Source organism: Eublepharis macularius, chromosome 2 (assembly GCF_028583425.1).
Source record: "Eublepharis macularius isolate TG4126 chromosome 2, MPM_Emac_v1.0, whole genome shotgun sequence".
NCBI classification, from domain to species: domain Eukaryota; kingdom Metazoa; phylum Chordata; class Lepidosauria; order Squamata; family Eublepharidae; genus Eublepharis; species Eublepharis macularius.
In genome coordinates this window covers 80,196,865-80,223,400 of record NC_072791.1, presented here as the reverse complement: position 1 = coordinate 80,223,400, position 26,536 = coordinate 80,196,865, and the positions used below count along the sequence as shown (strand labels likewise).

The 26,536-nt window shown below is 43.1% G+C and overlaps 1 protein-coding gene across 1 annotated transcript in view; it reads left to right on the top strand.

Annotated features, from left to right (window-relative positions):
- The window catches only part of CREB3L1 (cAMP responsive element binding protein 3 like 1), a 125,572-nt gene that overhangs the window by 72,204 nt on the left and 26,832 nt on the right, over positions 1–26,536 (top strand). Inside the window, exons 3-4 of the mRNA XM_054972687.1 lie at positions 18,314–18,474; positions 22,828–22,906. Of these exons, the coding sequence (XP_054828662.1) occupies positions 18,314–18,474; positions 22,828–22,906 (240 nt within the window). The remainder of the gene's footprint in view (positions 1–18,313; positions 18,475–22,827; positions 22,907–26,536) is intronic.

The window sequence follows — 26,536 nt, the reverse complement described above, 5'->3', positions numbered from 1 at the left end:
GAGTGCAATGGTAGTCCCTAGCTATAGAGTTTTGCTCCAGGACCAGAAGGACTGGTTTCAGAGTGGAATGACAGTCCTTGGAATAGGCTCAGTGCTCTGGGACTGGAAGGACAGCCCCCAAAAGTGCAGTGCAATGACAGCCCCTGGGAGTAGAAGAAGCGTTCTGGGACTGGAATGACAACTCCCAGAGTGCAATGACAGCCCCTCAGAGCAGAATCTGTGCTCTGGGAAGGAATGACAGGTTGCACAGTGGAATGACAGCCCCTGGTAGTAGAGAAGCATTCTTGGAGTGGAATTACAGGCACCATAATGGAATGACAGCCCCTGAGAGTAGCAGAAGTGTTCTTGGACTGGAATGACAGCCCCAGAGTGGAATGGCAGCCCCTAGGAATAGAACCTGTGCTCAGGGACTGGAATGACAGGTCGAAGAGTCGAATGACTGCTTCTGGGAATAGGGTCAGGGCTCTGGGACAGGAATGACACCCCCTGTCATTCCACACCCACTGCCATTCCAGTCTCAGACCACTGATTCTTCTCCCAGTGACTATCATTCTGCTCTGGGGCCTGTGTTGATAGATCAAGATGGGTAGCCATGTTTGTCTGTAGCAGTAAAAAAAAGCAAGAGTCCAGTAGCACCCATAAGACTAATAAAATTTGTGGTGGGGTATGAGCTTTCATGAACCACAGCTCACTTCTTCACTACTGGACTCTTGCTCTTTTTTTGTGTTGTAATGCTTTTCAATGTAGGGCCAAGCTACACATGACGAATGACACTTGAACAGCAAGTGTATTTCTCCCTGTTCACTTGCCCTCCACTCAATCCACTTGCTGTTCAAGTGTCATTCGTCATGTGTAGCTTGGCCCGTAGTCCATGCAAGTAAATTGGCATTCCTGGCTCCCATTTTCTCCAATGGGCCTTCAAGCCTCACCCATTATTTCCAGTGGGCAATCCTGTCATTCCTTGTAGTACATCTCTTTCGTCCTCCCCAGCTGGCATCAATTCTACTTCTCACCTTTCCTCAGGCTTTTGAGTGTGGGGGGGTTACTTTTGGTGGAAAGAGTGGCTGGTTGTGTGTGCACTGCCACAGAGGAAGGAGGAAGTGAGGTGAGACACACACAATTCCCTTCCAGTCCCTGTGCAACAGGTAGGAGCAAATCACTGTTGTTGGGTTTAAAGTTGTTGTTTTAAATTCTATTACTTTCCTCCCCCTTCTCCCTTTCGTTCTCCCTCCCCCTTGCTATTCTCTGATCTCAATGCTGCTCCCCCTTCACTCCAGCAGAGCAGCACCCCACACTGTGCCCCCTCTTTTTCACCTTCCTTCTCTCATTCTCTAGTTTACATATATCACCCCACCTTTACCCTCTCCCCAATAGTTTATTTCAATATTTATACACCACATGTTTAGCTGTCAGCTGCCGTTCACTTCAAACCCAAGGGTAGGGGAGAAGGATGAGCATGGAGGGTAGTTCTGGAAAGGGATCTCTGACAAAGGTGATCATTATTTTAAGGCTTGGAGAGGGTCGGAGAAAAAGAGAAGGCTTCAGCTCAGTCTCCCCCTTCCAAACATCTCTCTCCTCCAAGCAGGCCCTGTAAGAGAAGCCCTCCGTCTACTGCCAAGAGTCTCTGGGTTCAGAGAGGGGTGGGAAGAGAGAGGGAAACTTTTTTACACACACACACACAAAAGGAGGTGTGCTCAAAACTTCAATGCAAGTCATTGTTTCTGCTCACAAAATAGATTTTTGGTTCACAATAAAAAAAAGATTGTTGTTATTCTCACACTTATTTAAAAAATTAAAATTTAAAATAAGAAATAAAAATTAAATAAAAATGTAAAAAGTTTCAAGTTTTGTGCTTTTCATTTTTCCTACATTTCTTCTGTTTTTTAAAATTGGTTAGCGGGGGGAGGGGTGCAAGTAGGCATCTCGCCTCAGGCATCAGAAACCCAGGCACCGGCCCTGAGGACGGGTACTTTCCAGGGTCACCTCCAGTTCCATGTTGGGTATGTTTTGGAGAGACTGCAATTTTATAGCATACAAGTGGGGAGCATTACACTCAGCCTGGCATTAGCAGAGGCTCTAGAACATAGTGAAGCTTTCTGCTTATCTGCTTCCCCTATTACTATGATCTTCTCTGCTCAGTACAAAATCCTCTAAACCCTACCCTCCCAGTGAAAGATACTGCAAAGCCTGTTGGGCGAGAAGTTGTGGGCCATTTCTCAGCAGCAGGAAAGCTGGATTCCTGGCAGACATAATTCTTAGTAGAAACAATGTGGTAGCTGCACGTGAGTTCAGCTACGGTTCTTCCTGCTGGAATGCATTTCTTTAGAGCAGTGTTGGAAGGGTCTGACCCTGAGCTAAAGCAAATGAGCTTTGCATTTGCAGAATGAAGGAATGCAAGTTTCCTCTGCATGCCTGTGATTTGGAAGAGGAGAACCTTGCAAATCAACATAAGAAAAAAGATAATACATTTAATAGCTTTTCATGAACAATGTTCTCTTCCATTATTTGTGCAATTCTGGAGAATCAATAGACTTCTCACTGTAGATTCTGTAGCTTGTGAGTCTAAAGGTTTACTCAACGGACACAGGCTCTTTTCACACTACTTACTTGCTTCCGAAACGTCGCAAAATGTAGCGCAAAAAATGCGGAAGATAGTGTCTTCTCGTGAGAGTTTTGTGCGACATCGCACAAAACTCTTGTGAGAAGACGCTATTTTCTGCGTTTTTTGCCCTACATTTCGCGATGTTTCGGAAGCAAGTAAGTAGTGTGAAAAGGGCCACATTCCAAATTTTGATTATTATACATTCAATGTATCTTGGGAAGATTGCTTGAGCCAATTTTCTTGGTGACCAGAGCAGGGTGCAGCAGTTTCACCACTGTAGCTATGTATCTGAAATCTCTGGTGAGCTTGTGTGGCGAGGATGCATCTATTAAAAAAAAAACATTTTAAGGATCTAACGTGATGTGATAGAAATCATGGATCTTCAAGCATCTTCTAATGATAGTTTACACCTATGTGGGTTGCTGATTTGAACTGGGGCTGCGCAGGAAGGCGAGAGAGGACAGTGAAACCAGCATGGTTTGAAAGGGGAGAGGCAACACTGTTATTAACCTGTTAAAAAAGAGAGAGAAGCACCTATTTTTGTTTGTCTTTTCTCGTTAACGGAAGATGTGTGTGTTCTTATCCTTAGATTCTTCTAGAGGGGCATGTTTGGTGATGAAGTGACCTGGTTCTTTGATTGCTCAAAGTTGCCACTATTGTATCATGGGGATCTTTAGGCTTAAGCTGTGCTTACATGTAGGGCAGCTGTAGCAGGGTTTGTGGCAGCTGATACTATCAGTAATGCTGGCAAAAGCATGTGTCAGTCTCTGTACAATAACTGTATAAATCCTCATGCAAAGACATGAAGTCCAATGAATATCATTTCCCCTTTGTTCCCCTCTCCCTTTATATACAATAGATGCAGACCTTCATTTAAAGAGGGGAGTGTGCCACTGTTGTATCTATTTGTGTCTCAGTTAGTAACAAGAACAGAGTGTTCACTGGTCATTAGCTAATAGACTAGTGTTCTGTTAGGGAAATTTAATTTAATCCTAACTCAAGCAACCAAAGACTAAGGGTAGGCCATGGTTTCCTGTCTAAGTACCAACCCTGCTTACCTTCTGAGATCTGAGAAGATCAGCCATACCATGCTGCCCTCCCAAATTTATGGAGTAGCCTCCCATAAATTACCTTAGTACTTGCTGGTTACATCTTGCAAACTTTCTGCCTCTTGATGTATAGTGGCAGAAAGGAGTATTCTGGAATTGCTTATACCAGTGAATTCCTCCCTTGGACAGAGCTGAGATTCTTTATTTTCCTGCATGCTGATAGATGAAGTAATGGACCAATAAAAAAGGGAGGGCACCTGTACAGGAAATCACAAAAGGTAATTCAAAATAAAGTTATCCTAAAGCATTTCAAGATCACTCTCTTCATTAGGTGTAACTGCTATATATTCTAGAGGACTATATAAGAAAACAAGATTTTTCCCCCTTAGGGAGTTTGCACTTTTACTTGCACTGTAAATAGTAAATGCTCCTGAGGATCAGAGTGACCTTTCATCAAAATATAGCAAATACTTATTTTAGGGTACCATTTGTGATTTTTCTCCTTTCTTGTTAGATGAATAATGGGCCAGAACTTACAATAGAAATAGTTCTGAGTCACATGGAAATAGTTCTGTGTCATCCTGTTTCATCTTCTCAACAATGTATGGTGATATATTCCATGTGTCCCTACTTACTGGAATAGTATGCCAATTTGAGTCTAAGAGGATAAGAAGGGACATGCATATTTTAAATAAATAAAAATATGGTAAATATTTCTTTCTTTTGACAACACTTTGCATTTTGGAGATATCTTTACAAACATTTTTATTACCTAGGGGTCTTGGGGGGGGGGATATAGTTGCTATTCTTGAAGTTTCAGTCCCCTTTCCTGCGTGGTGGTGGTGGGAAGTTGAAAGATGGTTGCTGAAATTTCACACACTACTGCGTTTTGTAGAGGTGAAGCTCATTTTGAACTGTTAAATATAAGAACATATAACTATTTGTGATCTAATTTGAACTGAAATTAAGCCAATTCATTTTTATTGTCTACACACATAAAATGTCAGTGTATTGTTTCCTGGCCACACACTCAGGTTGAGAGAAAAATCTTATTAAGAAAAATGCTAATTTGGGGGTTAACACACACCCAAAGTTAATAGCAACATCTATGCAAATATAGGCATTGAGACTGACCCCCTCTGTAATCTGGATATCAGTGGTATGCAAAATCATACCCAAGACAAGACGTCTGATATGGTTACCAACTGTGGGTTGGGAAATTCCTGGAGATTTGGGGGTTGAGCCTGGGGAGAGCAGGTTTAGCAAGGGGAGGGACTTTGGTGGGATATGATACCACTGACTCCACCTTTTAACGCAACCATTTTCTCCAAGTGAACTGATCTTTGTGGTTTGGAGATAAGTTATAATTCTGGGAGATCTCCAGGACTCACCTGGAAACGGCAACTCTAGCCAGTCAGCAGTAGGAGGAGGTTGTGGGAAGAACCAGATGTGAGGAAAGGAGAAATGAGCCAGAACCTGCAAGCTGAAGCTGGATTTGGCAACCCTAACTGGGAAGGGGAGGGTGATCCAGATCTGGGGAGAGGAATGTGATTTCTCCTTTCCTGGTCCCATTCTCATTCTATCATAAACACAATCACCTTTATTGTAAGATTAAACATTTTACTGAACATTCTTAATTTTAAAAAATAAAACATTTCTTGTTAATTTACTAATATATCAGCTTCAGAAGTCAGCACAGGAATGGCTGTTGCAGAATCAGCACAGCCTACAATAGAAAGAGAAATGCCTTCTACAATGAGTATACCTCCAGGCAGTTGCAACAAATACGCAGGACTATTCCTGTTTCTATCAGTGAAAAGTTGGATGGGGTGGCATTTGTGGTAGGTTAATCTGAGAGACCGTGACTTGGCCAAGATGACAAGGGTCTTTTTCATCATGGCCCCTACTCTGTAGAATAGGCCCCCTGAGGAGGTGAGGGGAGCCTCCTCCTTGGAGAGCTTCAGGAGGCACTGCAAGGCGTATTTGTGTGTCAGGGCTTTTGAAAGGGTATGAAGGGCAGTGTCACGGGCTAGGCCAGCTCAAGCAGGGTGGTTCAAGTCCAAACCTCAACACCAAGTCCAGGGGGAGCTTCAGGAGCCAAAAGCCAAGTCAAAGCAGTGGTCAGAGCACAAGCTAATGCCAGAAGTGAGTCCAGAGTCCAAGAGCAAGGTCAGGCACAGTCCAAGGTCAGTTACTGATAGTGTCAGGTCCAACAGTAGGCACGGGCAAGGTCCACGGAACACAGAGTGGTTACAGGCAGTAGACACATTGCTTCCATGCCTGGCTGTCGCTCCTGACTAGCTTTTATAGCCAGGCATGGTTTTCAGCCAGCTGCTGGGGCTCCATCCTGATGCTACTCATCGTTGCTCTCCAGCAGCTGGCGTCGGCTCAGGAGACGAGCACTGCGCCGTTTCTCCTGCAGCTCCATCCTCAGCCTTTGTCTGCGGCGTTCTTTATGCGTGGGTGAACCTGGGAGGGTGGAAGCCCCTGGCTGGGCTTCCCCTGTGGTGCTGGCAGTCCCTGACTGAGCTTCCCCTGTGGAAGTCCCTGGCTGAGCTTCCCCTGTGGTGCTGGAAGTCCCTGGCTGAGCTTCCCCTGTGGTGCTGGGGCTGGAGAGTACTGATGGCTCTGCTTCAGCTGCTGGCTGTAGGCTCCAATTAGCCAGCAGCTGTGGCTCCTGATTACAAGCCTCTGCTGAGTCAGGGCTGGCTACATGAAGCTCCTCTTCTCCTGAGGAGTCCTGGCTGGCTACACAAAGCCCCTCTCCTCCTGAGGAGGAGTCCTCGCTCTCACTGAGCCCAGACTGGGCCATGACAGGCAGGCATCTTTTAAGGGGGGGAGGGAGAGATGTTATCTTGCTTTTAATTTGGAAATTTTAATGATTTTGTAAGCCACCTTGATCTATATGGAAAGGTCTGGTATAAATGTTTTGATAAACAAATAAAGTGAGCTTCATGTCTGAGCAGAGGATTCAGTATGGGTTTTTTCACAGCCAAAGCCAACATTTTAGCCACTGCACCATACTGAGTTCGATGGGATGTATATGGCCATTTAACTCCAACCCGTGCTGAAAAACAACCAATCACTAATACATACAATCCAGTCTGCAATGTGTCAGAAGCAGGGAGTAGATACACTGCAGAAAGATGGCTGTGGAACTAAAAGCTGTAGATGATCTTTAGCTTTGTTGCTAACTGGGAACTAACTGGTTACACAGGCCCTTTTTTACAAATATATGGACAGGACTGATTCCCAGCATATATTAGTATATCCTAACAGCAAACATGCATGTGGATGTGGGTTCCTAGACAGTACACATCTGAGAAAATTTCCTTCTTCTCCCTCATTCCCATGCTTTGGATGGAATAGCTTTCATGCAGCTTATATATAACCTCTGTGCACTGTGCTTCTGCCTGGAATTTGTAGCATACTTCAGCAAGCAACAGGACTGGACAAGGGCAAGAAAACAGCTGGTAAGGAAGGTACTAGGAGAAAGAACCACACTGACAAGCGGATAAAATTCCTGGTTTTAAGGCACTTGAGTTTATAAAAGTACTAGCTTGATGCCCGTGCTTCGCTGCAGCATTTAACTACTTTAAATCCAGTTATAATATTTATGGGTATGTAACATTTTTTTTTTTAGTAAAATTTTTATTGGATTAGAATCATTTAATCTCACATTACAATCAATTCCATTTCCCAATTTCTAACCCCCTCCCTTTCCCCCCCTTTTTGTAGTCTTCCAACAGTTTTCCAACCCTTTGTCCCTTTTCCCTTACTCATTTTAAATTCATCTATCTAACAAACATATACTTTCCCTTTATTCTAAGCAATAATTCTTTAACTATTTTTAATACTCTGTACCCTATCTTTAAGTCCCTTCTTCCATGTTAGACAAACAATTTGTCCCATTTTTTCATAATATTTCTATAAACCATAAACCATATAAACCATACATTCATATAAGTCAACCAATTTAACTTATACTCTATATGTTACTTTTTCTGCATATCTTATCTTCATTCTGCTTTAGTTATATTTAATTGTATTATTATTTTTATTCTACTTTGATTATACATCTATATAACTATCATCAAAAGTTATCAATCAATTTGACCCATATATATCTTCAGGTAGACTTATTCAATTTAGTACATTATACAATTTTTACCAAAAATAGTATTAGTTAGTCAGTCCTTATAGTTAATTATTTTCTATCAATATTCTATGTATTATTCTATATATAACAATCTAACAAGGTAGCTGCTTAGAAATTCTCATTTGCCTCTCCGCCCCCCGGTAAAGTCACCCCCCTCTGCATTTTATTATGTTTCAATAGTTCTCAAACTGCCACAGTTCTCCTCCCACCTCCCATTTCTTCACCAAATATTGTTTCAGCTTCTCCCAGTCTGTGTTGAACTGTCCTGGGTCAAGGTTTCTCAATTTTCTTGTCATTTTATCCATTTCCGCCATATACAGCAATTTGTAAATCCAATCCTCAATAGTTGGCACTTCTTGTACTTTCCATTTTTGCGCATACAAAAGTCTAGCCACTGCTGTCATGTAAAATAACAATGTCCTGTGTTGAGCTGGAATGTCCTCCATTCCCAAGTTCAGTAGCAGGAGTTCTGGGTTCTTATTAATTTGAAATTGTAAAATCTCACTTATTACTCTTATTATTTCCCCCCAGTACTGCCTAGCTACCTCAAACGTCCACCACATATGATACAGGGAACCCTCATGTATTTTACATTTCCAGCATTTGTTAGAAGTGTTCAGATTCCCTAGCGCAATCTTCTTTGGTGTCATGTACCAACGATAAATCATTTTGTAAATGTTCTCTTTAATATTAGTACACGTCGTAGTCTTCATTGTATTCTTCCACAAGTATTCCCATGCCTCCATTGTTATTTCTTTATTGAAATTTATGGCCCACTTCACCATTTGTACTTTAACTATTTCATCTTCAGTATACCATTTCAGCAGTACTTGGTATACCTTGGAAATTTCCTTCTTGTCCTCTTTTAAAAGTGTCTGCTCTAGTTCCGAATTTTCTGTTCTTATGCCTCCCTTTGCACAGTCTGAATTGTAGAGATCTCTGATCTGTCTGTACTGAAACCAATCATAGTTTGGTGATAGCTCGTCCTGTGTCTTTATTTTAAGTTTAGAAGATTCTATTCGGGTTATCTCCTTATACGTTAAACACTGTTGCTCAGTATCGACAGCTCTCGGATCTATTACCTCATATGGAACCACCCATAGGGGGGTTCCTTCTTGTAAATAATCTCTGTACTTCTTCCAAGTTGCAAATAGGCTTCTCCATATGTAATGATGTAAGAACATAGAGTTCACTTTTACTTTATCATACCATAGGTATGCATGCCATCCAAATATTTTTTTATATCCCTCTAGGGCCAATAATTTCTTATTCTTCAGCATCATCCAATCTTTCAACCACCCTAGGCAGATTGCATCATAGTAAAGTCTTAGATTGGGCAGTTGCATTCTGCCTCTTTCTTTTGCATCTTGTAAGACTTTCATTTTCACTCGAGGCTTCTTGCCTGCCCAAACAAAATCTAATATTTTCCTCTGCCATTTTTCAAACTGCTTAGAGTCTCGGATAATTGGTATTGTCTGTAGCAAAAACATTACTCTTGGTAACACGTTCATCTTAACTGCTGCAATCCTTCCCAACCATGACAAATTCAGTCTATTCCATTTAATCAGATCTTGCTCAATCTGAGTCCATAATTTTTCATAGTTATTTTTGAATAGATCTATGTTCTTTGCAGTCAGTTCAATTCCCAAATATTTCACCTTACTTGTTACTTCACAGTCTGTTATTTCCATTAACAGTTGTTGTTTTTGCTTAGTCATATTTTTACATAATATCTTTGACTTCTTTTTGTTAATATAAAACCCTGCCAAATCTCCAAACTCCTTAATCTTCTCTATCACTTTTGGCATGTTCTCCGTTGGGTCTTCTACAATTAATATTATATCGTCCGCAAATGCTCTGACCTTATAAGAAAAGTCTTTTATTTTTATTCCACGAATTTCTTCATCTTGTCGTATTTGTATCATCAGAATCTCCAATACCAGAATAAATAACAGCGGAGACAACGGGCAACCTTTTCTTGTTCCTTTACTTATGGTCAGTTTCTTAATAGCCTCATCATTCACCACAATTGCTGCATTCTGGTCTCTATAGATTTCTTTAATTGCTCTTATGAATCTTTCTCCCATTTGTAGCTTTTCCATAGTGGCAAACATAAAGTCCCAGTTCAGATTGTCAAACGCTTTTTCAGCATCAACAAAGAAGAAGCCAACCTCTTTATCACAACGCTTATCATAATATTCAATAGCATTGATCACTGTCCTTAGGTTATCTCTGATTTGTCTATCTGGCAAGAAGCCTGCTTGTTCCTCCTCAATAACTTCCGAAAGCCATCCCTTCACTCTCTCCGCCAGTATCTTCGCAAAAATGTTATAGTCATTATTAAGTAACGATATAGGTCTGTAATTTTTCACATTAGTCAGATCTTGGCCCTCTTTGGGGATCAATGATATGTTAGCTTCATTCCAGGTATCTGGAATCCGTTGATCCTTTAAGACTCCATTGATCACCTCTTTTAGGAATGGTGCCAGTTCGTTGGCCATTGCCTTATAAAATTTAGCTGTAAGTCCATCTGGCCCTGGCGCCTTTCCCAGATTTGTTGACTGTATTGCCTTTCTTATTTCCTCATCCGTTACTTCGTTGTTCAATCTATCTCTCCAAGCTTCCGAGATTACTGGGAGCTTCATTTTCGCCAAATATGTCGCTATTGATTCTTTATTCACCTCTTTCTTATTATACAGTTTAGCATAAAATTTATAGAAGGCTCTACTAATGGCTGTCTGTTCCAAATACGTTTTGTTATCTTCACAAATTTTATTTATTGTTTTCTTTTCCTTTCTGTTTTTCAGTTGCCATGCCAAATATTTCCCAGGTTTGTTTGCACCTTCAAACGCTTTTTGATTCATTCTTTTAAGATTCCACTCCAATTCTTTGTTATTCATTGCTGTCAGCTGTTCTTGAAGTATTTTAATGTCCTGATTGTCAGGGCGTGCCGCCGCTGCCGCTGGGTGTGGCCCTGGGCGGTCTGCTCCTGACATCATAGGGGGGCCAGGGATGCTGCAGGACCCTGCTCTGTGGAAGGAGGGGCGGTATACCTCACCCAGACTCCCTCTCAGTCCACTCGCTGGCCTGCTCAACCTGGCCTGCTTGCCCCCTGTGTCCTTCTTCATCCCCTCCTTCCAGAACTCTCCTCCAAACCTCCACTCTTGCATTGCACCGTTCTCACTCCACATCATCACTCCTCATTCACACCCACCACCTCAGGGCTCTTCCCAGCCAGCTTTTATAGGGCTTCCTTCTACTGTCCCACCCCTCTTCCAGCCTGGTCTTGGGCTGCACCAAGCAGTTGCAGCTGGGGTAGCTGATCTGGCCCCACTGACCAGCACCAGCTGTGCCTTGTTCCCTGGCTGCCCAGCCTCCCTGCCTTGGCTGATTGCTGAAGGCCTGTCCAGCTGCAGTTCCCTGGCTAGCAGCCCGGCCTCCCTGGCTGAGCTGATGGCTGAAGGTGGGTCCAGCTGCGGCTCCTTGGCTGGTTGCCCAGGGCTTCATGCCGAGTGCCTCCACTAGCCCCACCTGGAGTGGCTTGGCTTTTGGCAACTCCTGGGCCAGGCTACTATTTTCTAGCTGGGGCGTGGCTTTGGGTTGTTGGGGCTGCTGCTGCTTCTCCTCCTCAGGTAAGGCCTTTGGGTGGGTGACTGCTGGGCCCCCAATCTCTCTGCCCTTGCCCCCTTCCGCCTTGCTTAGTCCCCTTTCTTTTCCTAGGGGAATGCGACTCGCTGGCCTCCCTCTGTCTCCCCCTGCCTCCTGAGGCCCTGGGCCTTTGCCCCTTGCCCCTGGCACTGGCAGGTTCTGGCCCCATTTGCCCATGGGAGGGGTTGGCCTGCTGTCCCCCAGCTGCCCCCTCTGCCTGCCAGTCAGACCGGTTGACCTGCTGTAAACCGGCCGACCAGTTGACCTGCTGTCTGCTGGCTGACCAGTTGACCTGCTGGCTGCTGGCTGCCCCCTCTGTATGCCTGTCCGCCCAGTTGACCTGCTGTTCCCTCCTACCAAGTCTGGGGGCTGGGACCCAGACCCCGGACACTGATAAATTTTCTTTTTCCCTGGTCTCTTCTTTAGCTGTATTTCTTTGGCTTTTATTTTCTCCATAATCTCCTGTCTCTTCTCCTCTTTCTTTTTTCTGGCTCTTCCATTTAAGTCCATTAGTATGCCCCTAATTACCGCCTTGTAGGTGTCCCAAACCTTGTTGGTTGGTACTTCTTTATTCATGTTGTATTGTATGAAGAACTTTGTCTTTCTTCTCAACATCTCCATGTTCTCTCCCTCTTGTAACAAGTCCTCATTTATTCTCCATCCTTTCCTTTTGCTCCTTCTCCCCAATTTCCACATAATTGGATTGTGATCCGAGCCTACCATCGGCATTATTTCCACCTCCTTTGTCCATAACGCTAAGTCTTTTGAGGCCCAGATCATGTCAATTCTCGATAGTGTAGAATGTCTTGCGGAGAAGAACGTGAATTGTCTACTTTTAAGGTTTTGTCTTCTCTATACATCTTCTAAGGTTTCCTGTTGTATCAATTCAAAAAACAGCTTTGGTAACAGTCCTCTTTTCTTTTGTGCAGTTGATGATTTTTTATCTAATTCCAAATTTGTCACTCCATTGAAATCTCCAGCAAGAATTATCTGGTCATATGAAAGTTCATCTAGTTGCTTCCTCAAATCCTCAAAGAAGCTTTCTTTTACTCCATTAGGTGCATAAATTCCAACTACCAGCACTCTCTTTAAATTCCATATACATTCCACTGCTATGAATCTGGCTTCCACATCATTACAAACTTTGGCTGCAGCTCCTCTTTTATATACAGCACCACTCCTCTTTTTTTCTTATTAGAGGCCACTGCAAAATCATTACCCAATTTTTTCGATTTTAAATATTTTACGTCCTGTTTTCGAAAATGGGTCTCTTGCAAACATACAATATCACATTTTTGTTTTAATAGCCAGTGGAAAATGCTTTTTCTCTTATTCGGTGAATTAAGTCCATTTACATTCCAAGATAAAACTTTACACTCCATAATCATAATCTTGTTGCTGGTAAGTCCTTTTCATTGTCCCTTAAAAATCGCTCCATCTCTTGTTCAGATCTGATATGCTTTTTGGCCCCTCCAAATTCAAAGGACACTCCTTCTGGTAATTCCCATCTATACCTGATTTTCATGTCCTTCAGAATCTGAATTAGCGCTTTGTATTTTTTCCGATCTAGTAACACCGATCTAGGTAATTCCTTCATAATGATAATCGTCTTGCCGTCAATCTCCAATGGATCTTGAAACTGTTTAGTCACAATCTTCTCTTTCATATTTCGGGTCGTGAACTGCACAATCACATCTCTTGGTAATTTCCTCTGGGTCGCAATTCTTGAGTTTACACGATATACCACGTCCAGGGTTGCCACAACTTCCTCCTCCTCTTTTCCCAGGTATACAGCTAACACCTCAGTTATCTGTTCTTGCGCTGTCTTTCCTTCCATTTCTGGCAAGCCGCGAAATCTCAGCTGCTTCTCCATGTGTTTACTTTCCGCAACCGCCATTCTCCCCCTCATCAGCCTCATCTCTGTTTGTTGCGTATCAGCTAAATTCTCCACCGCGCCTTCCACTACTTTGACTCTCTGCTGTGTTCCTTGCAATTCATTTTGCATTGTTTCCATACCTTTCTTCACTTCTGACAGCTCACTTTTCACTGTCTGTTTAACCTCTTTGATCAGCTCCGGTTTCATGTCCTTAAGTTCTTTAATCACTTCTAAAAGTTTTTTGTCTAGATTTTCTATTGCTGATTGCCACTCTTTTTTCGACATTGTGGGGCTTGCTTTAGCTCGCTCCCACGAGTCCGCCCTCTTCCTTAACTCCGTGGTGTAAAATTTAATGTCTTTTTAATTTTTAATTTAAATGTCCCGGTCTTCTTGCAAAAAAAAAAAAAAAACTTTTGGAAAATCCAAAATGTCGGGCGTCTTTTCTCTATGGTTCTTCTATGATTTTTGTAATCCAAAATGGCTTACTTCCTCTTCCGCTGAAGCCGCGGCTCTTCCCCTTTCAAAGATGGCAATTCCCTTCTTCCTGCCCTCCAGCAGGGGCCGCTTCTCTCCAGCAGCTCTATTGTTATTACGTACTTCCTGTTTCCCGACTTCCCACAGTAGCTCTCGCGATGGTAAAATTTTCTCACAGCTCCATAACCGCAAGTATTCAAAACAATAGTCCGATTTCTTTAATAACTTCTTTAAACTTAGTCTTTTTTCTAATACAACTCTTGCCGAGTCTTCCCCTCCTTGTAATTAGCCTGTTGCAGTTTGAAAATCTACTTTTATTCTTCTTTACTTTTAACAATCTGTCCCGTATCAGAAGATAGTGATCTTTACCTTCTCATTCACTTTCCTTGGGTTGTAATCACTGTTTCAATCTTAGTTTCTCCTCTACTCTTCTTTCCCCTATTGAAGCTTGGGTACGTAGGTCTTATGCCAACCGTATTGGCCCCGAAACTGCCGCAGAGATCGTAGCCGACCTGTCACAGGGTGGGACCTCAAGGGTCAGGAGAGGGCCCGTTGCGCAGGACCCCCCCTCGCCTGAGATCGAAGCGCCCTGAGGTCTTGAGCGTTCTTTGCCTGCTCTCCACCTGAGAGCAGTCGGCCGCGGGCTGATTTGCCCCCGCCGGCCGCTTAAAACGGCAGTCCGGTCAGCTTCGCAATTGGAGCTGTGTCAGACCACCATAAATCCCAAACCGGGTATGTAACATTTTTGTTGGGGGGGGGAGTTGAGTTGGTTTTGTAGTATAATAGCATAGTATTACAAAATTCACAAAAATATTTGAATAAAGCAAAGCATGTTGATGCCTAAAACTGATGAAGTGGATTTTGAAATGTAACATTTATCGAAAAGATTTTTAAAAGGAAAAGATTGTAGTACAATAAATAAAGTGAAAAATACGTACAACCTTTTTTTTGTCCTACTGAAAGACTTCTTTGTAGACCTCATTGGAGATTTTCCCTTCAGGATCACCAGGCTGCTGGGTGAGCTCACTCTGGAGCAGGCCACATAGAACTGCCCATGTGAGAAGCAGTCCTCCCTCAAGTCAGTTCCTGCCACCTTCAATGTCTGCCTCTGGGACTTGTTGATCGTCATAGCAAAGCAGACCTAGAGGGGGAACTGCAGTCTCTTGAACTCAAAGAGGTTATCTGATGGTATGAATGGTATGCATGCTATGAACACCGACTCCCCCCAAGCACTGCTGTTGAACAATGTGGCCTTGATGATGTTCCTGAGGAGGGCTTTCACTCGTAGTCTGGTGCCATTGCAGAGTTTGGGTGAGCTGTGGTTCTGGACCAGCATGACTGGAGCCCCCACTTTGAGGAGAAGCTTGTGGGCTGGGAAGCCAGGAGAGTTGAGCATGTTGAGGAACTCCACAGGGTAGTGGACTGCATCATCCATTTGCACCATGGAGTCCACAGATCTGTACTCCATTTTGAGTGAGTTAAGTTGTGTTTCATTAATGATGGCAGCCTTGTCGATCTTGGGAGTCAGAATGGCATGTTTGCACAGCCAGTCCATGGACTTCTCCATGATAGTGATGATATCAGGGTATATCATGGCTGTTAGGTCTGCTATGGTCGTCACTACTGTGCCCAGGCCTGTAGGAATGGTCAGCTTTCTCTTGGACTCAGGATACGCTCCGCCCCCTATTTTTAGTAGGAGTTCAGAGAATCCCCCAGTGGACACTTCTCCTCTCAAGTGGACTCTCATGTACTTTCTTAGTGAGAGTTTCCCGATGAGGGGCCGCAGATATGCCTTGACACACATGGTAACCTTGTCAGCTCGAGTTCCCCTTTGGACTACTGGCAGAGTGCCAGAAGTCTCCAGCCAGCATCACTGTGACTCCCCCCATCGCTCTCTCATTGCCCCTGACATCTTTTAGGGTTATGCTCAGTGCCTTAAAACACCCCTTAAGTGCCATGGTGCTCTCATCCCAAACAATGAGCTTACAGTTCTGCAGCACTTGGGCCATGTTGCTTTGTTTTGAGATGCTGAACGGGGGTTTCTGCATGGATGAGGTTAAGAGGCAGCTTGAAGGTAGCAAAGGATCATATGCCATGCCTGAGTGAGCCTTGATTTTCCATGAAAGTGAGCACCTTTCTACTCCTCTTCCAGGATTGCTTTGCTCATAGAGAGCCTCTGCCGTGCTGTGCATCTTGAGGTGATCTTGCTGATACTTGGCCATTGCTGCTTGGTGCACCAGAGGAGCAGGATGTGCATATTTTCTTGCCGCATCTCTAAGTTGCTTACTCTTTTTAGCGTCAGTGTATCTTGCACAACATCTGCCAGAAGGCTTCTTGGCAGCAATAAGAGGTGATGGCTGCAAGAGGTGTGAGGTGGAGTTGGACTGAGGGAGGGATGGTGTGGTGGGCACTTTGGCAGGTTCATGTGAGAGGTTTGCATTGAAATGGCCCCTAGAAAGGTTGTGTACTATCTCACCATGAACATTTAAAAACTCAGCTGCCACACTGACTTTGATATAAAATCCCTATTCAAGAGTCTTGTACTGTCTTTCTTCAACTGTCTGCAGTTTCCTTTGCCTGATTTTACCTCAGAACACAGAGTTTCACAGCTGACTCATCAGGCTGCTAGCCACACAGGAAAGCCAAGCCCCACAGGGAGATTGGCAACCCTAGAGGGGCAGACTGGAAGGTGTATTTTTACCTCAGGACACATTCAATGACTGGGAGTCATTGAATGTGTTCTGAGGTACTGCATGTGTCCTGCAAACTGTTTAGAATGTTGGGATGATGACCAATCAAGGCCACATATGCAAATGACCTCAGGGAGGCTGAGTTGGCAGTTGGTTGTGGGGGGGGGGGAGCACCCTGCCAGCCACACAGGGAACCTGTATCCCTATGGGAAAACACATTTTACCCCTTTTAACCCCCTTAGGGGGTGAATTTCTTAAAATTCATTTTTAGTCAGCCTCTACATCACAAAAGGAATGTCCTGCCCAAATTTCATGTTTCTAGGTCGAGGGGTTTGGGCTAGGCGTTGATGACACTTGTCTTTATATATATAGATTACAAAAATGCTTTGCTCCTTATAATATTCCCAGTTTGATGTATTCAGTGATTAGAACCTCACCTGGCTAACTCTAAAATTGTAGACCTGATACGGTACTTACAAGTGAACCCACATATTTCAGCCGCTATCTGGCCCGGCAAAAGAGTCAGTCTGGTGATGGGATGAAGGGAGTCAGTAGGCAGTTTAGGAAGCAAATTCCAGAGAAGTAGCCATGTTAGTCTGTTGTAACAAAGACAACAAAGAGCCCACTTTAAATTTATTTAGGGAATAAGATTTTGTAGGCAAAACAATATTTCATCAAGTAGGATGTTATTTACAAAAGCTTATACAAGCAAAAATGGTGTTAGTTTTGAAGGTATTACAGAAATTCATTTTGAGGCTTAACACTATCAAGTTATAGGTAGAAGTTCTCTTTCAGTCTTAATCTAGAGATACAACAGGATGAGGTTGTACAATGTTAATGCAATAGAACAGACTTCACTTCAGGCTGCAGGTGAGGGGGTTACATTTTTCAAATGTTCTCTATCTTAAGAATTCTTTGTTAAATGGTAAAATAGTACAGCATGCAGAGGCATGAGGTTTGAGGCCTTTCTTCCTGATATGCTATTAAAACATTTTTTTTACATAGGGAGAAATAAAAAAAATGTAATACTTCCATCTGTATTCTGAAGCAGTACAGCCCATTCTACCACTTCATTGTGCTGCATGTATAGACCAGGCCATAGGCCAGAGTTCCCCAATGTAGTGCCTGTAGGCCCCATGGTATCCACATGCTCTTCTCCTGGCACCTGCCAATCTTTTCATAAAGTAGGTGGGACCATTTTAAGACAGGGCTTGTTATTGGCTGTGCTCATTTATATAAAAGGCAATAACAGCCGCAGACACTGGAGAATCATGAGGACTGGTAAGCAACCAGACTTGTGGTTCCATTTCCCCTTCAGGCTGTCCTTTACTTTTTATTTCCTTTTGCAAAGTGAAGAGGGAGGTACTGGGTTTGGCTCCACATCCTGCAGCATCCAGTTTGGGGTCGTGTTCATTACCACATTCCCAAAATTCCAAAGATGCCTACAATCCTTGCTACTTTGGACTACATTGGCCTCTAGAGGGGATAAATTAAGGAATCCCACTTTTACCTGTGGAAAGGACACATCCATTTCAGTGACAATCATTTGACTTGTTCATCTGAGAACGCGAATGTTGGCAAGTAGAATTTTCTTGAGAAAAGGAGTGAACTACCTGATTGTCTGGAGCTTAATTGAATATATGAATATTTCTGAAATAACAGCATTTATTGCTGATCTCTGGATGTAAAGGAGATGGCCAGATTCCCAGTTGTGAAACCCTTTCTATATATTTGGGTGTGGTGGGGGGGACACATACATCACGTACATCCTTCAGAGTTGAGTGTAATTTGATTTTGATGTAATTCTTTTCTCAGACTTGGAAAGTGGTATGTGGTCCCTCCAGCATAAGCTGTGTTCTATCATGGTGAAGCAGGAGCAGAACATGGCACCAGAACTTCCTGAGACCCAGGTGGCAACTAACTCAGTGCCCATGTTGAATCTTAACCCACTGCAGAGGTTGCCAGCCTCAGAAGAGGTGAGTTTACTACTTCCAGAATGCTTGTTCTAGTCAAAATAGCTGAACTTTAAATCCTGATATTGTCTATGGTTCTGTAGGTTTCTTGATTCCAAAGTAAAGGGCACTTAAGAGATGCTGTATCATAGTGGTTAAGTGGTTGGACGGTGAGTCAGCACTTTGCTGGTTTGAATCTCACTATTGCCATGAGCTCAGCAAGTGGCCTTGGGGTAAGCCACTCCTTTCAATCCCAGTTCTCCAGCTCTGTTGTGGGGATAATAACAACACTGACTTTGTTTAGCTCTCTGAGTTGGGCACTGATCTGTCTAGAAAAGTGGTATATAAGCACAGTTATTATTACTATAAAAGACATCAATAGTGAAAAACTTTTAACTAACAGCAAAGAGAATAGAGAACTTATTATACAGAGTACAGTGATTTTTTAATCCTGTGCTTAAAATTAGTATGTCACGTGGAGTCTTTGATAATCCTCTTGCTGATTGCTGTCAGTCCATATGCTAGACAGAAATAGCATGATGAGCACAGGTGGCACAGTCTAAAATAGATACAGTTGTGAAAAACTCCTGCATGAGTCTGAGAGATGCATTTTCCTGTGGTTCCAGGTATAGCACTCCATCAGCTAGGGAAGGAAGCTGCCATCTGGACAGTGTCTTAGAACTGATGGGAAGCCTCTGAAATCCCTTCCTGTAAAGAAATTATCTTAATTATTACCAACTTTCCAATTTTTAAACAAAAGTATGGTCTGTGTGTCATCTCTCAACTGTTTTCATCCTTCACTAGTGGTTCTGCTTGAGGAACAGTTTTTTCTTCAGAGCTGATGGTTCTTCCTACTTGCCTTGTTTCTTCAAACTGCAGAGCCATTCTTCTGGTTACATTTCCAAGGCGCTTCTTCATAAATCCAGGGCAGCATAGAGGGATCTGAGACTAGCATGAGACAGAAGCACACGTGTTCCAATCAAACTCTGCCTGTGCTTTGGCATGTTGGGTTCACCTCCTGGTATAACCCCTTCTCTTGGAAGCCACTTGGTCCATTGAGCTGGAAGCTTAAAGATACAAAAGTCTGTGGAGTTTAGATTACAAGAGAGTTCTCTGGTATACATCATCTCTAATTGCCTTCACTATCCTTACCTAGCAGATCAGTTTCCTGAAAATAAAGGAGACTGTCAAATGCAGACAATTCAGTGTGAAACCAAGAATATGCTTCCTTTCAGAACACCCTAAATGCAACCTGCTATTCTTTCATTTCTACATGTTGTGGATGCATATATTACATTAAATATATTTAGTTGGAAGCATTTGGGTGGAAGTATGCAGAGAGTTCCAACCATAGGTAATGCTAGGGGTCAAGCGAGGGTGGCAAATGTCAGAGACTCATAAATCATACATTGAGTCAAATATATCATCATTCTCACTGCATGCAGGGCAGTTTGGAAGGCAGCATTAAAATCTTCATTCACACTTACAGTTTTCCCAGCATTTTCTATGAAATGAGCAATCCATCTTGAGATATAGTTAAGCCTATTCTGGGTTATCTTCCATTCATTTATGGTGGGTATGAAACAAGCCAGATATTCAAGCTAGACATGTATACAAACTCCCTTCTTGTTTACACAGCTTGAACTCACTATGTTCACAAATGTAGTTCCATGGGGAGTGTGTATTTAACAACCACAGTTAGTTTCCTCCCCAAGCTGTGTTTACAAATTGAGGTAGTGTGAAATGTATCTGTTTAATGTAAAAAAAAAAAGCCCCCCACCCCCATCTTGGGTAGAATGGGAAAAGGGCAAGCTGGCAAGAGAAAACCATGTTGTTGCAGATGGGAACAAAGTGCTTTTAATGGTAATTTTTAAATCTAATTTGATTAGAAACAGCTGTTGGCTTGAATTGACCAGAGGCTTCTACGGATGGAAGGGATTTCCATTTGCAGAGCAGGACTTTTTCTTCCTGCTGCCGCCCAAATTGCTCACAAAATACTGTTCCTGGGAGAAAGATGAACTCCAGGACCAGTTTGGAGAGGGAGTTAGAAGTCTGCAGCAGGAAGGGGGGAATCACCTTCTGTTTGTGGAAGTCCCTCTGCTGAAACCAAGCAGTTGAGTGGCCCTGCAGAAAGTCTGATGAGCAACAGACTGTGTTCTTTATCTCCCAAACCTGGGCAAATACTTCCAGCTCCAACAGCAACTGATCAAAGAAAGTTTTTTTCTTGAATCTGAAGAAGTTGTTTAGGGAATGGAGAAGAGGTAATGACAAGGATGACCTTGGAAATGCTATTTGTGCAAAGACTCTTGTGGCTTGCCTGCATGATGCCTACTCACCTTTAGCAATATACTCATGTCTATGATTGCATCTTCTCTGGAGTCAAAGATTTTCAAAGTTTTTGTTGTCAGAGAGCTTTTGGTGTGCAAGTTGACAGGAAAGGAGTATAGCAGATGGTAAACATGCTCCAGGCCACCAATATGGCAGTGACAAGCTAGAAAGGTAGAGGGTTCAGTCACAAGGCATATGGTACTCCATACAAATTAATTCTAGGTTAGTGCTTGTTGATGTTGCTTTGCAGCTTCTGTACCCTATCATGCACCTAAGAGTGGTCACCCCTCCATGCCAGAGCACGAGCTTTGAGTGTATAATGGTGAACAAGGGCTGGCAAGGTCTAACCCCAAATGAGTGGAAGGCAGCAAGTATCCAAAGCAGAGACAGCAACAGGCAGGCAAGGAAATAGTCTGGATGTGCAGAAGGGCAGCCTGCTGGCTTCTTATGACAAGTTGCCCAGATTAAGGAAATGCAAGAAACCTTGGAGGTACACAGAGAGCAAAGGCATGATATTGGCTCTCTGGGATCTCTCGATTCCCAGGAGGGTTCTCTTGAGGTGTTAGTTTTCTACCTTTAGCTGCCTGTATTTTCTCTTCTGCCTACAGCCCTGATAGTGCAGGGAGTAGCGTTATCAGTGCTTAAACTGGATGCCTGCTGGTTGGAACTTACATTGCCTTCCAATCTTTGCCCCTCAGACTCTGCTCCTTTAGTCATAGATCAGTGAGTAGCACTCATCACATGCATCTGATGAAGTGAGTTCTGACTCACTTTTGGTATTAACCTATAAAGCCCTATGCAGACGGGGGTTGATATATCTGTGGAACCGCCTCTCCCTATACATGCCCCAGAGGATGCTTTGATCAGCAGAAAAACAGCTATTGGTGGTCCCTGGCCCTAGGGAGGCCCGCCTGGCCTCAACCAGAGCCAGGGCCCTTTTGGTCCTGGCGCCAACCTGGCGGAACTCTCTGTCCATTGAGACCAGGGCCCAGCTGGGCTTGTTATCTTTCTACCAGGCCTGTAAGACAGATCTTCTGCCAGGCATATGGTTGAGGTTGGGCCAGGCCACTACCGGCTCGGTAGGAGAAGAGGAGGAGGTAAATGATCCAAACCTCCCCCATCAGGCTTGTCCAGCATCCTGTTTTTTTAATCCTGTTTTTAATTAGCTCAACATTGACTGCTGCCATCTTGAAAATTATATATTTCTATGACAAGTGACTGAATATTTGTTTTTTATTGATTTTACGGAAATGTGTGTAATCATGTTATATGTTTTAAATGATGTGATCTGCCCTGAGCCCCTTCGTGGGGAGGGCAGAATAGAAGTCAAATAAAATAAATAAATAAATTAATAATAATAATAAATAAATAAATAAATAATAACATTTGATTTATATACCACTCTTCAGGACAACTTCATGCCCACTCAGAGCAGTTTACAAAGTATGTCATTATCTCCACAACAAAACACCCTGTGAGGTGGTTGGGGCTGATAGAGCTCCTAGAAGCTGTGACTGACCCAAGGTCACCCAGCTGGCTTCAAGTGGAGGAGTGGGGAATCAAACCCAGCTCTCCAGATTAGAGTCTTGCACTCTTAACCACTACACCAAACTGGCTCTCTGGCTTTTGAAAGCTTTTGCTGGAATTAACTTGATTAGTCCTAAAGGTACCATTCAATTTTTGTTTCACTTAGCACTCACAGGAAAGGGGAAATTAAATCCACTGCTACCTGTATAATATCAGTGGCACAACATTTCACCAGAATAACAACAAATAAAGTGTAGACCTGGATGGGACCTCCTAGATCACCCTAGAAGGTTGACAAAAATGATACCACTTGTGTATGGAGCCACATTGTCTCAGAATGAACAAATGCCTGTGTGTTCAGGCCCAGGAACACAAATCAGCCAAAATGACAAGATATCACAAATGTTTTGGAACAATGGGACAGTACATTGTATGGTAAAGGAAGGAGTTAATTTACAGGCTAAAGTCATGAATAATTTGCCTGAAAAAATCAAACTACTGCACATATGTTGTTTTTCCCAGGCTTCCATAGAAATGGCCCCACAACTTGTAATCAAAGCTGAACCCAGAGAGGTGAACCAGTTTCTAAATGTACCAACAGGTAAGGAAATAGAATTAAATAGTTTTCACTGACCCTCTAGTCTTGTATCTTTCATTATTAAAGAATGATCCATTGCACAAGATACTCCCTCCAGCCTATTTCTACAAATATTTGATGTATATTTCACACGTACAGATATCTGATGTTACAGAGTGCAGTCAGAGGGACAAGTGTACCTTGGATTTGCGTCCATGTGAATGTTCCACATTCCATTTTGATCCCAACTTCACACAAGTGTAACTTGAGTGTAAGGAATCTTGGCAATAGCCAATGCAAACATTAACTAATGATTGTTGACAAAGTGACAAGGCTTCTTAGGTGCTGAGATCTAGAATATGATAAAATGAGAGTTTACTAAAAAGAATAATTAGTGTCCTCAAGTCAGGATGATAATATCCAGTGTATAGCAACAGTACCTAATACTACAATTCCCAAATTAAGATGCAACTATTCTAAGTGCGTCACCCCCAATGCACATGCTATGCAATGTATGTAGCTCAAGAATTGGAGGCTAGGAGACCAAAAAGGTAGATAGGGAAGCTCAAATTGATATAGTTATAGCTGCCTATAACCATATACCTCTCAAAATGTCTGTGCAGCTAATAATCTCCAAATCTACAGGGCGTAAGAGCCATACACTGTTGCAGCAGATGAAGAGTTAGGCTACTGTACAGACACGAATGTGTGTACAGGCAGGGTAATCTGAGTACAGAAGCAGGAAGGCATGGAATGTGTGCCACAAACAGGATTTTCCCTTTCACAAGACAATAGTAGTTTTGAACAGGCAGAAGTTTAATTTGGAGAGTTTCTGGCTTCAGTTATAGGGCCTGGGGTTTGTATTCCAAAACAAGAGATTCTTTCCTCTCCCAATTTGGAATGCAAGGTGAGCTTACAGGTGTGCTATGGTTGGTTCAGTTCAGTCTCAAGATGCTGTTGGAGAACAATCTGATCCTACCTGTATGGATGACTTTCAGTTGATGAGGCTTCATGAAGTGGACAAGCTCCCTAGAAGTGTGCAGCCCGCCATATCTAGGCTTGCCCCTCATGACAGAGTATCTAGCCAGGTCAGGTTTATAAAGTAGATCTGGAAGGTAATAAATGACTCTTTATGAGAGGGTGTAATTCCAACTGCTTCGAAAGAAGTAGTCATGAAATCCGACTTGAAGATGATGTTGCTGGACCCAAATGACCTAAATAACTACTGCATGGGGCTAACATTCCATTATTGGGCAACATGTTCAAGTGGTTAGTGGTTACATAGCTTCAGATGGTCTTGAAGGAGGCAGTATCTATATCCATTTCACTATGGATTCAGATCAGGAAGATCATCCTGATAGATAATCTTTGTTGGGAGAGTGACAGGGAGTGTGTCCCTGTTGATTCTTCTGTACCTCTCATTCCCTTTCAGTCATAATGATCATAGTATTCTTCTGTGATGTTGACAGGGTTGGAAGTGGAATGCACTATGCCTTGCTGGTGGTGCTGTGGAACTGCTGTTCAGTCCCACAGCATGTATGTTGTGGGGTCTGAGAGAGATCACCTGTGGGGTGTCACCAATAACCAGGTGACACCCAGTTCTATTTCTTCTTAAGTTGGGTGGGTCTGTAAAGGTCCTGAACAAATGCCTGAAGCAGGTAATGGGGTGGATGAAGATCAATCCAGACAAGACTTAGGTGCTGGAGGTCAATGGCAAAGCCATTTGAGGATTGAGAAGTCATCTTTGGTTGGGTCTTTGGTTCAGGATCCTGCATCTTCACAGGTGAATTTTGTTAACCCGCATAAGGGCCTTTTTGGCAGCCACCCCAGACTGTGGAATTCCCCCCATCCCTAAAACCGCATGTAGCCCTCTCTTTACAGGCCTTCCACCATCAGTTGAATCATTTTAGAAGGTCTTTGAGCAGTGTAATCCCTACCTCTTAACTGGTTTTATGTCCTTTGCTTCTAGTGATTTTATTGTTATAGGTTGTTTTATTGCTGTAAAATGTCTTGAGAATAATTTGTTTTTACACAAAGGCAGCTAACAAGTTTAATAAATAAATAAATGGCATCTCCCCCTCATGACATAATGATTAATGGGATCATATACTTAATTGATGGTGTAGGATGTCTAGTTTCCTTATGATAAACAGGAGCTAACACATGACAGCTTATTTGTTCAGAGCTGTTATCTGGGGTGAGTTGTGATAGGGATTAAACCTTTTTAAATCACCTTTCAACTTGTAATCTTCCTCATCTTTGTGATAAACTGATGTGGCTTCAAAAAAATGTGACTGACAAATTAATCACAAACAGATTTCATTGGATGGCAGTGATAAACTATATCACAGTGACTCAGTTGTGTGAACACACTCTAAGGCTGCAATTTTATGCACATATTCTTAGGAGTAAGTTACAATAAACACAGTGGGAATAAATATACAAGGATTAGGCTTCACATCTCCTGTGTATGGGTTCAAGACCTATGAATCTGAATTATACTGAGTATAATTTGTGTGTTAGGGTTGCCAACCTTCAGGTGGTGAAGAGCCAAATGAGAGGCTTCCCCGGTAACAAAACACCAACCTGAGGAGTAGGAAACCCACAACCGGAGGAATAGGGGTATCAAGGGCCCCAGTAAATAACAAATTCAAGGATGAATTTATAAATACTAATATACAACTACGAGGCAACAGAAATCAGTCCCCTTAGTGTTACCTGTCCCCTGGTGGGGGTGAAGGATCCCCTGCTCCCAGCCTCCGTCCCCTGCTACCACTTATTAGCAACCAGATCCCTTCCTCACACTAAGGATGGAATATCATAAATGACCTTCATAAGTCCAAGGCACTGCCTGCAGAGCCTAGAAAACTAGCAGAACATGAGTCAGAGGTGGTTGAGTGACTGACAACCCCTCCACACCCCAGAGAGATACAGAAATAACCATGTTTCCTAAGAAAACCCTTGTCTAATCCCATCAACATCCTGCTGCGCTTCCCCCTCACCCACCTATCCTAATCAGAGATATTTAGTAAACCTGGTATTTACCACGTCATCAAGCAATATTTTCACCTGTGGTCTATCTAGGGATCCCATTCCCCTGGTGGGAGCAGAAGATCCCCTGCTCCCACCTTTCACCCCTGCCACCATTTACCTGACTGATGGGGGGGAGGCAGGGAAAAGGGTCTCCCAGGCACACACCTGGGACTGGCGCAACAACGTCACTGATGTCATCGCGCAGCCCTGAGAGCGCTTCTGTGCTTCACGGCAGGCTGATTTGGGCCCCAAACAGGCTGAATTGGGCCTGTTTGGGGCCCAGATCAGCCCACTGCAAAGCACGCACACTCCCCTGCCTTGCACAATGACATTAAGCTGGTTTTGGACTGTGTGTGCACTTTGCGCATGTATGAGGAGCATGATGGGGACGCTGGGTCCCTCCTCTCCCACTGGGAAGGTAAAGGGACCTGGCAACCCTAAGTCTATCCCAGATAGTCACTTCAAGCCTCTCCAAACTTATTGTTCTATCTCTAGACAAACCATTAAGTTATAGTTTGGGAGGCAAAGATGTCAGCTTGCCACAGGGAACCTCTAACTGGGATCCTCAGTTATATGTTGTATTTGTGTCTTGGGACCCACCATACACCCTCAAATCTGTTT